Raw genomic sequence first — 16,547 nt, 5'->3', positions numbered from 1 at the left:
CCTCAATTCTCCAGTGCGTTTCCTGTCTTAAAAATTTCATTATCCCCTTCAGGAAATGCTTTGTTAGCTCCTTTTGTTCATATTCAAGACTTTTTGGAGACCTTCATGTGACAATCTTCTCGTTGTAAATTATTTCTGCTGTCAGACATGCTTACCTTACTAGCTTCAAGATAATACAGCATTTCCTGTTGCATTCTTCCTCTGGGTGACATTTTAAAAGATGTTAAAAGATTTGTCCAGGATCGACTAACATTTCGGCTTATAAGCATCATGTAGCTTAAAAGATTTTGATTTGAGCATCATTGCTTTTAAGATTTCGATGTCCATATTTCCCAGGTTAAACACTTTCCATTTTTTGACTCCACAAAGATATCCACAAGGTATCTGTGTAACGCTTGAATGAAAACCATTATCATGCTGTGTTACTCTATGAAAATCTTCCAAACAAGTGCTAAAGACTCTGGGACAAAAGCAATACTTGGTCCTTGAAAAGGGAGCAATTTTCTAAGTAAACCCTGTCTTGGATCACTGATCCCAATCTGGATCAATCCAAAGGAATAGTGCTTCCTTTTTATCAAATGAAGCAGCCACCATTTTTATTTGTTGTTTTGCAAAAGGCTGCAATTTGAAGGGGCAGTTTCATCATTATTCTGGATTGTTTTAATATTCAGCTCTCTTGAGCAAAATGCTGGAACAGTGAGATTCTCACGAAAATTAGAAGTAGATTGAGAAAACTTCCAAGTAGCTGGTGAAGGGGAGTGGACATCATATGCAGTGCACTTATGTCCAGGATTGAACGCAAGTATTGTTTAATTAGTACTTCATATTTGGCAAGGTTATTTGACATTTTCATATTACGTCATATTTTACAGAATTGTGTGTGTTTTGGTGACTTTTTACCAATGAGGACACTTTGTGATGCTTATCATAAGCAATTTGAGTCTCATTAGCAATCAATCCTGGACATATCTAATCATAGCGGATCTAGGGAAGGGGACGGGCCCACCCCTCCCCCCTTATTTTGGGCAAAAAAAAAAAAATCACTGAGGGAAGAAAATCTGGCAGAGCAAGCAACCCCCCCCCCCCCCCTTAGCTCAAGGTGTGGATCCGCCACTGATATGTGCAAAGCGTCTTTCATGTTACCCATCAAGGAAGAGCTTAAAGTTGGGGGAAGCCCCCGATTGGGGGTTTAATTTAGGGCCTCCCTTGGGAAATTTTCTTTTTTAAGCCCTGTAAAACCAAGCAAGGAGGAAAATACTATTTTTCGTTTACCTAACTAGGATTTAAAGTGTGGTATACCCTTCATTTATACAATGCTAATCTTAAACTCAGAAAAGGTCAGCGGTGGAATAATAAAATGTGAACTGACTACTAAGAAAAGAATTCAAAATCCGACAAGAAATTAGCCACATATTTTATACAGAGCACAGATGAAAAAACCACTTCTGTCCCCATAGAGTAACAGAGGAAATAAACGTCTGAACACCGGATAACGATTACAGATGCCATGCACCATATGGGGCACCCGCTCTATACTCAGATGTTTGGAATACATTCCGTTTATGCCAGAATTGGTATGATACATTTAGTAGCTGAATCAAACAGACACGGGGTAATTCCTTAATTTTTAATCCAGAATGAGGTCGATCAAAAATGAAATGCACACTAAGCACAGTTGTTAGGAATAAGCACAAAATTGTCCTGGCTATTGTAACGTTTACATAGGCTTTAGATAGCAGTAATCTACATGAATGGCAAACTACAATAATATTGTCCCTAAATTTGAACTTAACTTGCTCTTAGGAGCAATATGCTAAATAAATCATTACAGTGCATTGTAATGCTACTTAATACGTACTTAAGGCATTTTCTAATTTTATTTTTGCCATATCTGTCAAATTTTTTGCATGATCATTGGCTGATTTCTATTGTCAATTTAACAATTGATTCATGCTTTCGCTAGTCTAGTCCCTGGACTCTCTGTTAACTTCTACTCTCTATTGAACCCTGGTGTAAGAGGAGAGAATCAATGATACCTTGCGTTGATATGTTCAGAATACAACCATTTTCGCCCCTAAAAAGTAAAACTTAATATAGAAGCGTGAAGCTACTAGGATCTGTTGACATAATGGGGGTTCAGCAATAGGGGTTTTTCTGTGGTGAACCATATTTTAGCTTAGTCATCATGTCACATGACGCCTAGTCTCGATTTCCGCCCTTCTCTCGGGGCTGGTGCCCGAGTTTCCTCCCCAAGGGGGAAGAGCACGGGCTCGTTTCCCGAACAGCAACTGGTAAACGAGGCTACACTTCAGGAGGAGCCTGAGAAGCGATTGGGGGCCTGAACAAATCCTCATGCAAAAGTGGTGGACTTGTTTATTGAAAATTTTAAACGTGGATATATTACATAATCATACCTTGATTTACGCTCGACTTAGTTTTTACACCCGTTTTCATTCTTGCACGCACAGCAAGTATTTTTGGCATGCCGTCTCTCGAAAATTTAAGCACAACTGATTTCTCTACGGTCGAACTCAAAGATGGATGTATTTCACATCAAACTAAAGTTGAGAGTATCAAGAAGTCATTCCGTGAGAGTTAAAGTGACTGTTTTGAGTGCGGACCAATTCAAGCTGAAGTCACTACTCAGACTATTGAGAGCTGATTGACTGCACTCAAGTCATTTGAATTATATATCCCGTAAATTGGGAAACATGCAAGGTTCCCAGAAAAAACTGCTTATTTCACAGTTTAAATGGTATTTCAGCCGTTTAGATAGCATCTATTCTCCGCTATGCACGTAACATGAATACAGGTGTAATAAGCAAAAATTTAGTTGTATACATATTAAAATGAATATCAACGCTAGAGAACGTCATCTTGACATCATTATCAAGTAAGAAATAAAAGAAATAATGGTGGGGTTCGTTTTTTATATAAATTATGTACAAGTGAGGTATGAAGTGATTATCCTGGTCCGCCTCGATTAGCACTGTTACCTGCGGAGCCAGGGGATTAAGGATTAATTGTGAAGTAGTAAATTATTGTTGTTGTTGTTTGTTGTTTTTGAATTTTAAACAGAGATATATTTGTGATATTATTTGATATTTTGTAATTACCATCTAGATCTGTCTTTGAAAGGCAAGTGTCAAAATGAAGATAACGCACTACACAGTGCTTCAAAGGGTGGTAATGTCGCCATCATCGAGACAATGCTGTCACGTGGTTTTGATATCAATTCAAAAGATAGTAATGGTGACACTCCCTTGATGATCGCGGCTGTGTTTGGCAAGATGGAGGCCGTACACTATCTTTTAGACAAGGGAGCAGATACGTCTTTGAAAGGCCAGTATGGAAGGAACTTACTGCACTCTGCAACAGAGGGTGGTAATGTCGCCATCATCGAGACAATGCTGTCACGTGGTTTTGATATCAATTCAAAAGATATTGATGGTTACACCCCCTTGATTATGGCGGCTTGGTGTGGCAAGATGGAGGCCGTACACTATCTTTTAGACAAGGGAGCAGATACGTCTTTGAAAGACCAGGTTGGAAGGAACTTACTGCACTCTGCAACAGAGGGTGGTAATGTCGCCATCATCGAGACAATGCTGTCACGTGGTTTTGATATCAATTCAAAAGATAGTAATGGTAAAACTCCATTGATGATTGCGGCAGCTTATGGTAAAACTGAAGCTGTGAAGTATCTACTCAGCAGGGGAGCACGTTAGTCTTCTACTTCATATTTATATTGCCGTCATTTTTAAGACGGCACATTAGTAGTTAGTATTTTCACGCTCAATGGTGTGATAAAATTAGTGAGAAATTTTGGTAACTTGTGTAGAGTTTGAACTCACATATTTAGGGTTATTAAGAGTGTTGCTCCGATAGCTGTATTGGCTCCTCAAGGAGGAATACAATAATGGATTCGTTATTTACCGTAATGGAACATTCAAAGTCACGCAACAATGATTTCAGGATATATTGTTTTTCTGTGTTTACAGAGAGCAGAGGAACTAGGGATCTACAACATTAAGTATAGGTTTTCATGAATTTCCCTATAGTCAAATATATCAATTTCAATGTTATTAATTTCAAATTCTCATAGCATATCGCAAGGTATCAGTATATTTATTTGGTAGAATGAAGTAATAGTTGACAGTATCTTAATTCCATAGCACACAGTTGATTTTCACGGTAGTTTCTGTAATCTGTTATTTAACAATTATCCTGTGAAATAACCTGGAATACTGTATGGTACTTCACCGACGAGGCTATTAGCTCAGTGAGTTAATTAACTAAGACTATATTCTGCTAGCCTGCGAACGCAGACGTATTTCCGGCTGTCACTTGGTCCCGCCGAAAAATAACGTTTGCGAACCCGAGCCAGAAAACGATTTCCGTGACGTAGGAATTCTAAGCCAATCACAGTTTAGCTCAAATAGCCCCAGAACTACTGCGCGACTCTACGCGAGGTATTCGTTGCGAGGAGCACTCGAGTTTCATTCTATCATGGAATCTGATTGGCCAAGGAGAAACAAAAGTCATTACGTCACAGAAATCGTTTCCTTGGTCGGGTTCGCAGACGTTATTTTTCGGCGGAACCAAGTGACAGCCGGAAATACGTCTGCGTTCGCAGGCTAATATTCTGCAAGATTGAGCGAGAAGACTTTTTTTATGATACAACAAACTGTCAAGGAGACGCATTTTTACAAAAGATGGCGGAGAATTCTTGGCAAATTGTATATCATAGGAAGCTATAGCATATATAGCTGAAGGGTGATTTAAAGTACTGGCAAATAAGCCCAAGTAATTTCTTGTAAGCGTTAGCTCTAGAAAGGAAATGAACACCACTTGAAGCAAAGGAAAATTCCTTGGCATTAGCGGGGCTCTAGATGTCATACCCTGATGCCCTCCCGATAAAAAACCTTACTTAAACCTCAGCTTTAATTCATGTCAATGTGTGTCGACTTGAATGAAACATGTAGCCATGTAATAAGATCTCTCCTTCTCATCAGATGCAGATGGAGATACAGCTTCACCATCTTCTTTAGATTACAGAGAAGCAGTCAGTGACAGAAAAGGAGACTTGGCAACAGCTGGACCAAGAGGTTTGTGTTTCTTCATGCACAATACACCTGTACATGCTGACTTTGTAATGGATGTGTGCACTGATCATGTTGTAGAAGAGTAACAAAGCTTTTTACGGGAGTGTTTGGTTGACCTTGTTCTGGAATAAGAGTATATTCCGGATTACAATGTATTCCAGAGTAGCCATTCTGACTTTAGCTCAATAAAACCCCTTAAAAAATAATTCAATTTCTGGAATAATTTAATCCCTGGATGGATTCTCCTTCAGTAAAGCATTAATCTGTTTTCTGCTGTATAAAGGTTAGCAAAGGCTTATACCTAGACCTAGACGTAGACCATTTGTGAGTACACGTATCAAACTTTATTAGTGGATCACAAAATTAAAATCAATGATGTATATTAATGTAGGTTTAATTGGTCTACATGAGATTTGCTGGAGGGCTTTCTGATATAAATTTCTTTTGACTGTCCGTACTGGGGTAACAACATGTTTAACGCTCAGGCACCTGACTACCTCTTTTTCTACTGCCCCTGTGTATATTTTTATAGTATGAGAAAAATATTCTAAATATTGACATTTTTGATGTAACTGAAAATACTACCAGTGTTGCAATCACAGATAGAGGGGGTAAGTTTCTAAACAAAATTTGGTTCTGCGTCGGTGGAGAGTATAACAAGATAATTTGGTTTTATCAACTGGGTTGATAATGTGAATTGGCCACCGTAAAGAGATTCGAAAGCTGACGTTTCAAGCGTTAGCCCTTCGTCGGAGCGAATCGAGGAATTGTGGGTTGTGTGTGCTCTTTTCCATGATGAAGAGGATGATTATAACACCTCGGACAAAGATACTTTCGAGACGCTTCAGACTCGAAAATCGAAGTGGACTCCCGCAGAGGGCCAGTTCGCCTCTTTGGATTTTTTCATTAATAAATGCCGTCATGACATCAATAAACTTAATTTCAATCGTAACACCAAATTTTCCAACCTTTCTTCGGAAGAGAGGGCGGCGCTAGAAAATCTTAGTAAGCGCAGAGACATAATTGTCAAAGCGCCCGACAAAGGCGGCGCTTTGGTTGTTTGGCGGGCCGACCTCTACCAAAAAGAAGCTTTGCGGTAACTTTCTGACACCTCTTTTTATGCTAAAGTCGATAAAGATCTCACTTCCACTAACCAACAAATTGTCAAGAGCACTATTAACGACCTTATAGTCAAACAAGAATTGCCGGCTACTGCTACCAATCTTATCATTACCAGTCCTAGAACTTCGTGTATTTACTTTTTACCTAAAATTCACAAACCTAACAACCCAGGTCGACCTATTATCTCTGTCTGTACTTGCCCTAGCGAACTCATTTCCAGCTATTTAGGCAAAATTATGGCACCTATCGTCAGATCTTTACCGTCGTGCGTTTAAGACAGTCAACACGCACTTCAAATTTGTCGCGATTTCAATTTCCTGGGCGAAGACAAACTTATTTTCACTATGGATATTACATCTCTTTACACCGTCATCCCAAATGGCGAAGGTCTTCTAGCCCTCAAACATATTTTTGATTTACGCGCTGTTAAGGAATCAAGCTCAGAAACACTACTCCGCCTGGCTGAACTCGTGTTAACACTCAACTGTTTTTCATTCGCCGACAATTATTTTAAACAAATCAATGGCGTGGTCATGGGTACCAAAATGGGACCCAGCTACGCCAGTCTTTTCGTAGGTTACGTTGAACACCAATTTTTCAATCAATACAACGGCCCCAAACCTGAACTCTACTTTCGCTACATTGACGACTGTATCGGCGCTACCTCTTCTACCAGGAGAACCTCAATCAATTTATAACTGCTGTCAATTCGTTTCATCCTGCTCTTAAATATACCTGGGAAATTTCCGATACATCTTTAGCATTTCTGGATATCAAAGTTTCTATCAAAGGCAATGGTTTATGCACCAGTGTGCACTAGAAACCCACAGATTCTCATAGTTATTTATTGTATTCATCTTCATATCATTACATGTCAAGAATTCCATTCGTTATTCTCAGGTTCTTAGACTTCGTCGTCTTTGTAGTGATGACTCTAATTTTACCTTAAAATTAGAGGAAATGTGGGATTTCTTCGAGAAACGTGGCTATCCTGCTTCTGTTGTTCAAGCGGGCCATCGTCGCGCCCAACAAATTGATCGACAGTCTGCACTACAAACGTCACAGAAGGAAAATAATGATAGAAATTCCATTCACCCTCACATTTCACCCTCACAACCACGTAGTAAAATCCATCATTCTAAAAAACTTTAAATTAGTTCAAAATGATCCCGATACTGGTAGAATCTTTTCGCAACCTCCATTAATTTCATTCAAACGCGAGAAAAACAAAGTAACTTTTTAGTCAGAAGTGCATTCCAAACAAGTGATCAATCCGGAACTTTTAAATGCGCACGCGCATGATTCAAAACATGTCCTGTCATTCGCAACATAGTTAGTGGACTAACTATGTTCGCAACGTTGAGAAAATATCGGGACCGAAGCGATCCATCAAGATCACTGATCATTTCACGTGTACCCTAGCCAATGTCATCTACTGCATAACCTGTACTCTTTGCAAAAAGTTATACATCGGCGAAAAAGGAGACGACTAGGCGACCGATTCCGAGAACACCTCGGTGACGTAGAGAAAGACGACAAAAACGCATCCAAACCGGTCGCGAGACATTTTAATCTCCCCAATCATTCTAAGCAACATACGTCAGTCTGCGGCCTTTCCCTACATCAAGTAAGCACGGAATGCCGCAAAACTCTAGAACAAAAATTTATTTTTCAAATCGGCACTCTTAACCCTCACAGTATCAGCAAACGCTTTTCATTCAACTAATTTATTCTGTTGTTTTTCACATTACTATGCACCAACCAATAGCGTAGCTCCATCTTTCGGTATATAAAACACACACAACCCACAATTCCTCGATTCGCTCTCACGAAGGGCTAACGCTCGAAACGTCAGCTTTCCAATCTCTTTACGGTGGCCAATTCACATTATCAACCCAGTTGATAAAACCAAATTATCTAATCACCGATAGAGATTGTCTAAGATTTTTTTGCCTACTTACTGGTGATTTAGAAAATCAATAACACGACAGCAAGTGGATTGTAGCGCGAGCACTAATGAACTTTAACATTACAACCCTGATGAAGGTGGACAGAAGCCATTGAAAATTTAGAACTGAAAAGAAAATTAACAGATCGGATTGCAAAAAATCTTAGAGACTGAATTTTTGAATGACTGATTTCTTCTTTTGTATTTCCTTTCATCAACGAGTTTGTTTACACCATTTCGTTATGCCTATTGTTATATACAGTGCTGTAATAATAGCAAATACAGCATTTGAATTCTCCTCAATTCTCCAGTGGGTTTCTTGTCTTAAAAATTTCATTATCACCTTCGGAAAATGCTTTATTAGCTTCTATTGTTCATAATCAAGACTTTATAGAGACTTTCATGTGACATTCTTCTCAGTGTAAATGATTTCTGCCGTCAGATATGCTTACCTTAGCTTCGAGATAATACAGCATTTCCTGCCTGTTGCATTCTTCCTCTGGGTGACATTTTAAAATACGTTTAAAGATTTGTCCAGGATCGATTAACATTTTGTCTTTTAAGCATAATATAGCTTATAAGATTTTGATTCGAGCATCGTTGCTTTTAAGATTTCGATGTCCATATTTCCCAGCTTATTAAACGTTCCATTCTTTGACTCCACAACGATTTCTTCAAAGTTTTCTTTGTGTAAAGCTTGAATGAAAACCATTATTATGCTGCTACCCTATGAAAACCTGCCAAACGTGTGTTAAAGACTCTGAGACAAAAGCAATACTTGGTCCGTGAAAAGTCCTTGAAAAGGTAGCGATTTTCTAAGTGAACCCTGTCTTGGATCATTGATCCCGATCTGGATCATTCCAAAGGAATATTGCTTCCTTTTTATCAAATGAGGCAGCCACTATTTTTATTTGTTGTTTTTCAAAAGGCTGCAATTTGAAGAGGCAGTTTCATTATTATTCTGGATTGTTTCAATATTCAGCTCTCGAGCAAAATGCTGGAACAGGGGAGTGGACGTCATATGCAATGCACTTATGTCTAGGATTGAACACAAGTATTGTTTAATTAGTACTTCATATTTGGCAGGGTTATTTGACATTCTCATATTACTTCATATTTTACAGAATTGTGTGTGTTTTGGTGACTTTTTACCAATGAGGACACTTTGTGATGCTTATCATAAGGAATTTGATTCTCATTAGCATTCAATACTGGACATATCTGATGCAGTGGCGGATCTAGGTGAGGGGAGAAGCCCAGGCCCCCCTTATCTTGGATAAAACCAAAAAAATCACCGAAGGAAGAAAACCTGGCATTGCGAGCAAAAACCCCGCCCTCCCCCCTTCCTTAGCTCAAGGTCTGAATCCGCCACTGATATGCGCATAGCGTCTTTCATGTTACCCAACAAGGGGAAGCTTAAAGTTGGGGGTAGCCCCCCCCCCCCCCCCATTGGGGGTTTAAGGCCTCCCGTATGAAATTTTGTTTTTTAAGCCCTGTAAAACCAAGCAAGGAGGAAATGATTTCGTGGACGAAAACACTATTTGTGTTTACCTAAATAGGATTTTAAGTGTGTTATACCCTTCATTTACACAATGCTAATCTTAAAGTCAGAGAAGGTCAGCGGTTGAATAATAAAATGTGAAGTGACCACTAAGAAAAGAATTCAAAAACCAACGAGAATTTAGCCACGTATCTTCCACAGAGCACAAATGAAAAACCACTTCTGTCCCCATAGGGTAACAGAGGAAATGAATGTCTGAACACCGGAAAACGATTACAGATCTCATGCACCATATGGGGCATCTGCTGTATACTCAGATGTTTGGGATACATTCCGTTTATACCAGAATTGGAATGATACATGTAGTAGCTGAATTAAACAGACTCGGGGTAATTTGTGAGGGGAGAATTAGCCGATATTCATGACCATAAAAAAGCCAACAGTTAGCAGTCAAGTGAAAGTCCAATAACCATGGTAACCACCTGTCTATCTATATTATCGTGTAACACCTTGTAGTGAGAACTACCTGAAGTTGTAAATAGTTAATATTTACGAGCAGAATAACTGACTGCCTATGATGGAATAGCCTAGAACAACAATGAGCTCATTGGCAGCCAATAGGGGTTTGGGTTTACTAAACGAAATATTAGATCACTTGTTTAGAGTCTAGCATAAATACAGGTGTTTTGTTAATTGTTCTTCGGTTACGCCCCCGGTGGTGGGACGCCGGATACCACTATCCCGTATTGGTTACATTCTGGTTGCATTCCCGTTATGTCCCGGTTGCATTCTGGTTACGTTCTGAGTAGGTTAGTGGATTAAACTCTACTGTTGGACCCAAGTACTGCGTATTCTCTGTTTCCCGTTGGATTGTTTTGCTGTAACAGATCCCGAAACCTCTAGGAGTCTGACAAACTCCGTCGCTGCAAGCGTGTTTCCCTCTGGATTGTGGTAACAAGGATAACAACTTAAGCAGCCCAAAAACCTGTTATCACAAATTCCAGAATGAGGTCAATCAAAAATGAAATGCACACTATGTACAGTTGTTGGGAATAAGCACAAAATTGTCCTGGCTGTTGTAACCTTTACATAGGCTGTAGATAGCAGTGGTCTACATGAATGGCAAACTACAATAATATTGTCCCTAAATTTGAACTTAACTTGCTCTTAGGAACAATATGCTAAATAAATCATTACAGTGCAGTGTAATGCTACTTAATACAGTTACATACCTAAGGCATTTTCTAATTTTATTTTTGCAATAACTGTCTAGTCCCTCGTCTAGTTCCTGAACTCTCTGTTAACTTCTACTCTCTATTGAACCCTTGTGCAAGAGTCGAGAATCGATGATACCTTGCACTGATATGTTCAGAATACAACCATTTTCGCCCCTGAAAAATGAAAATTAATATAGAAGCGTGAAGCTACTAGGATCTGTTGACATAATGGGGGTTCAGCAATAGGGGTTTTTCTGTGGTGAACCATATTTTAGCTTAGTCATCATGTCACATTACGCATAGTCTCGATTTCCGCCCTTCTCTCGGGGCTGGTGCCCGAGTTTCCTCCCCAAGGGGGAAGAGCCCGAGCTCCTTTCCCGAACAGCAACTGGTAAACGAGGCTACACTTCGGGAGGAGCCTGAGAAGCGATTGGGGGCCTGAACAAATCCTCATGCAAAAGTGGTGGACTTGTTTATTGAAAATTTTAAACGTGCATATATTACATAATCATACCTTGATTTACGCTCGACTTAGTTTTTACACCCGTTTTCATTCTTGCACGCACATCAACTATTTTTGGCATGCCGTCTCTCGAAAATTTAAGCACAACTGATTTCTCTACGGTCGAACTCAAAGATGGATGTATTTCACATCAAACTAAAGTTGAGAGTATCAAGAAGTCATTCCGTGAGAGTTAAAGTGACTGTTTTGTGTGCGGACCCATTCAAGCTGAAGTCACTACTCAGACTATTGAGAGCTGATTGACTGCACTCAAGTCGTTTGAATTATATATCCCGTACATTGGGAAACATGCAAGGTTCCCAGAAAAAACTGCTTATTTCACAGTTTAAATGGTGTTTCAGCCGTTTAAATAGCATCTATTCTCCGCTATGCACGTAACATGAATACAGGTGTAATAAGCAAAAATTTAGTTGTATACATATTAAAATGAATATCAACGCTAGAGAACGTCATCTTGACATCATTATCAAGTAAGAAATAAAAGAAATAATGGTGGGGTTCGTTTTTTATATAAATTATGTACAAGTGAGGTATGAAGTGATTATCCTGGCCCGCCTCGATTAGCACTGTTACCTGCGGAGCCAGAGGATTAAGGATTAATTGTGAAGTAGTAAATTATTGTTGTTGTTGTTTGTTGTTTTTGAATTTTAAACAGAGATATATTTGTGATATTATTTGATATTTTGTAATTACCATCTAGATCTGTCTTTGAAAGGCAAGTGTCAAAATGAAGATAACGCACTACACAGTGCTTCAAAGGGTGGTAATGTCGCCATCATCGAGACAATGCTGTCACGTGGTTTTGATATCAATTCAAAAGATAGTAATGGTGACACTCCCTTGATGATCGCGGCTGTGTTTGGCAAGATGGAGGCCGTACACTATCTTTTAGACAAGGGAGCAGATACGTCTTTGAAAGGCCATGATGGAAGGAACTTACTGCACTTTTCAGCAGAGGGTGGTAATGTCGCCATCATCGAGACAATGCTGTCACGTGGTTTTGATATCAATTCAAAAGATAGTAATGGTGACACTCCCTTGATGATCGCGGCTGTGTTTGGCAAGATGGAGGCCGTACACTATCTTTTAGACAAGGGAGCAGATACGTCTTTGAAAGGCCATGATGGAAGGAACTTACTGCACTTTTCAGCAGAGGGTGGTAATGTCGCCATCATCGAGACAATGCTGTCACGTGGTTTTGATATCAATTTTGGTAACTTGTGTAGAGTTTGAACTCACATATTTAGGGTTATTAAGAGTGTTGCTCCGATAGCTGTATTGGCTCCTCAAGGAGGAATACAATAATGGATTCGTTATTTACTGTAATGGAACATTCAAAGTCACGCAACAATGATTTCAGGATATATTGTTTTTCTGTGTTTACAGAGAGCAGAGGAACTAGGGATCTACAACATTAAGTATAGGTTTTCATGAATTTGCCTATAGTCAAATATATCGATTTCAATGTTATTAATTTCAAATTCTCATAGCATATCGCAAGGTATCAGTATATTTATTTGGTAGAATGAAGTAATAGTTGACAGATTCTTAATTCCATAGCACACAGTTGATTTTCACGGTAGTTTCTGTAATCTGTTATTTCGTAACAATTATCCTGTGAAATAACCTGGAATACTGTATGGTACTTCACCGACGAGGTGACAGACTATATTCTGCTAGCCTGCGAACGCAGACGTATTTCCGGCTGTCACTTGGTCCCGCCGAAAAATAACGTTTGCGAACCCGAGCCAGAAAACGATTTCTGTGACGTAGGAATTCTAAGCCAATCACAGTTTAGCTCAAATAGCCCCAGAACTACTGCGCGACTCTACGCGAGGTATTCGCTGCGAGGAGCACTCGAGTTTCATTCTATCATGGAATCTGATTGGCCAAGGAGAAACAAAAGTCATTACGTCACAGAAATCGTTTCCTTGCTCGGGTTCGCAGACGTTATTTTTCGGCGGAACCAAGTGACAGCCGGAAATACGTCTGCGTTCGCAGGCTAATATTCTGCAAGATCGAGCGAGAAGACTTTTTTTATTATACAACAAACTGTCAAGGAGACGCATTTTTACAAAAGATGGCGGAGAATTCTTGGCAAATTGTATATCATAGGAAGCTATAGCATATATAGCTGAAGGGTGATTTAAAGTACTGGCAAATAAGCGCAAGTAATTCCTTGTAAGCGTTAGCTCTAGAAAGGAAATGAACACCACTTGAAGCAAAGGAAAATTCCTTGGCATTAGCGGGGCTCTAGATGTCATACCCTGATGCCCCCCCGATAAAAAACCTTACTAAAACCTCAGCTTTAATTCATGTCAATGTCTGTCGACTTGAATGAAACATGTAGCCATGTAATAAGATCTCTCCTTCTCATCAGATGCAGATGGAGATACAGCTTCACCATCTTCTTTAGATTACAGAGAAGCAGTCAGTGACAGAAAAGGAGACTTGGCAACAGCTGGACCAAGAGGTTTGTGTTTCTTCATGCACAATACACCTGTACATGCTGACTTTGTAATGGATGTGTGCACTGATCATGTTGTAGAAGAGTAACAAAGCTTTTTACGGGAGTGTTTGGTTGACCTTGTTCTGGAATAAGAGTATATTCCGGATTACAATGTATTCCAGAGTAGCCATTCTGACTTTAGCTCAATAAAACCCCTTAAAAAATAATTCAATTTCTGGAATAATTTAATCCCTGGATGGATTCTCCTTCAGTAAAGCATTAATCTGTTTTCTGCTGTATAAAGGTTAGCAAAGGCTTATACTTAGACCTAGACCTAGACCATTTGTGAGTACATGTATCAAACTTTATCAGTGGATCACAAAATTAAAATCAATGATGTATAATAATGTAGGTTTAATTGGTCTACATGAGATTTGCTGGAGGGCTTTCCGATATAAATTTCTTTTGACTGTCCGTACTGGGGTAACAACATGTTTAACGCTCAGGCACCTGACTACCTCTTTTTCTACTACCCCTGTGTATATTTTTATAGTATGAGAAAGAAATTATAAATATTGACATTTTTGATGTAACTGAAAATACTACCAGTGTTGCAATCACAGATGGAGGGGGTAAGTTTCTAAAGAAAATTTGGTGCTGCGTCGGTGAGGAGTATAACAAGATAATTTGGTTTTATCTACTGGGTTGATAATGTGAATTGGCCACCGTAAAGAGATTCGAAAGCTGACGTTTCAAGCATTAGCCCTTCGTCGGAGCGAATCGAGGAATTGTGGGTTGTGTGTGCTCTTTTCCATGATGAAGAGGATGATTATAACACCTCGGACAAAGATACTTTCGAGACGCTTCAGACTCGAAAATCGAAGTGGACTCCCGCAGAGGGCCAGTTCGCCTCTTTGGATTTTTTCATTAATAAATGCCGTCATGACATCAATAAACTTAATTTCAATCGTAACACCAAATTTTCCAACCTTTCTTCGGTAGAGAGGGCGGCGCTAGAAAATCTTAGTAAGCGCAGAGACATAATTGTCAAAGCGCCCGACAAAGGCGGCGCTTTGGTTGTTTGGCGGGCCGACCTCTACCAAAAAGAAGCTTTGCGGTAACTTTCTGACACCTCTTTTTATGCTAAAGTCGATAAAGATCTCACTTCCACTAACCAACAAATTGTCAAGGGCACTATTAACGACCTTATAGTCAAACAAGAATTGCCGGCTACTGCTACCAATCTTATCATTACCAGTCCTAGAACTTCGTGTATTTACTTTTTACCTAAAATTCACAAACCTAACAACCCAGGTCGACCTATTGTCTCTGTCTGTACTTGCCCTAGCGAACTCATTTCCAGCTATTTAGGCAAAATTATGGCACCTATCGTCAGATCTTTACCGTCGTGCGTTTAAGACAGTCAACACGCACTTCAAATTTGTCGCGATTTCAATTTCCTGGGCGAAGACAAACTTATTTTCACTATGGATATTACATCTCTTTACACCGTCATCCCAAATGGCGAAGGTCTTCTAGCCCTCAAACATATTTTTGATTTACGCGCTGTTAAGGAATCAAGCTCAGAAACACTACTCCGCCTGGCTGAACTAGTGTTAACACTCAACTGTTTTTCATTCGCAGACAATTATTTTAAACAAATCAATGGCGTGGTCATGGGTACCAAAATGGGACCCAGCTACGCCAGTCTTTTCGTAGGTTACGTTGAACACCAATTTTTCAATCAATACAACGGCCCCAAACCTGAACTCTACTTTCGCTACATTGACGACTGTATCGGCGCTACCTCTTCTACCAGGAGAACCTCAATCAATTTATAACTGCTGTCAATTCGTTTCATCCTGCTCTTAAATATACCTGGGAAATTTCCGATACATCTTTAGCATTTCTGGATATCAAAGTTTCTATCAAAGGCAATGGTTTATGCACCAGTGTGCACTAGAAACCCACAGATTCTCATAGTTATTTGTTGTATTCATCTTCACATCATTACATGTCAAGAATTCCATTCGTTATTCTCAGGTTCTTAGACTTCGTCGTCTTTGTAGTGATGACTCTAATTTTACCTTAAAATCAGAGGAAATGTGGGATTTCTTCGAGAAACGTGGCTATCCTGCTTCTGTTGTTCAAGCGGGCCATCATCGCGCCCAACAAATTGATCGGCAGTCTGCACTACGAACGTCACAGAAGGAAAATAATGATAATTTGGTGTCCTTCAGAACTTTCCAAAAATTTGCCCATCGATTTAAGCACAATCTATTCATGCCAAAATCTTGAAAGTCAATTAATCCAGGACTTTGTAGCCTGTATAGTGACGGGACAAGAACGTTTGAACACATCAGGTTGGTGTTGAAGAGCTTATTTGGGCTACTTTTAATGTACATAGAGAAGTGATGTAATAATGATTCATAAATGTATACATAACCTGGTAGCAAGGTACTTAGCAGAGAAATTAACCGTATGACCTGACATTTGTAATTACAGAACAAGATATTGCAAAGCAAGTCTACTCGCTAAAGATAGTTTTTTTCATCAGTCTATAGAGCGTTTTTATTCACGTGACTACCAGCCATATTGGTTTACTGAAACAAAAGAAGGTATTTGCATAAAAATAGAGTTCAATTCCCAGAAGTTTAGTTTGTGACATCAACATGACCCCCG

The 16,547-nt window shown here is 39.4% G+C and overlaps 1 protein-coding gene and 2 pseudogenes across 6 annotated transcripts in view; all 3 read left to right on the top strand.

Annotated features, from left to right (window-relative positions):
- The window catches only part of LOC110055110 (uncharacterized), a 37,287-nt gene that overhangs the window by 10,932 nt on the left and 9,808 nt on the right, over positions 1-16,547 (top strand). For 3 of the 6 annotated variants that reach the window (XM_089288929.1, XM_089288930.1, XM_089288927.1), the window contains 4 exons: positions 3,124-3,723; positions 5,016-5,108; positions 12,117-12,629; positions 13,797-13,889. In XM_089288929.1, the coding sequence (XP_089145055.1) occupies positions 3,124-3,723; positions 5,016-5,108; positions 12,117-12,629; positions 13,797-13,889 (1,299 nt within the window). The remainder of the gene's footprint in view (positions 1-3,123; positions 3,724-5,015; positions 5,109-12,116; positions 12,630-13,796; positions 13,890-16,547) is intronic. The other 3 variants (XM_089288928.1, XM_089288932.1, XM_089288931.1) reach the window with 3 other exon arrangements.
- Positions 5,115-8,294, top strand: LOC149112555 (uncharacterized; annotated as a pseudogene).
- Positions 13,974-16,163, top strand: LOC149112554 (uncharacterized; annotated as a pseudogene).

This window comes from Orbicella faveolata, unplaced genomic scaffold (assembly GCF_042242905.1).
Source record: "Orbicella faveolata isolate gen_17 unplaced genomic scaffold, um_ofav_v1 contig_2, whole genome shotgun sequence".
NCBI classification, from domain to species: domain Eukaryota; kingdom Metazoa; phylum Cnidaria; class Anthozoa; order Scleractinia; family Merulinidae; genus Orbicella; species Orbicella faveolata.
Note: the sequence above shows the minus strand (reverse complement) of the source record. Positions and strands in the feature narration are given on the sequence as shown.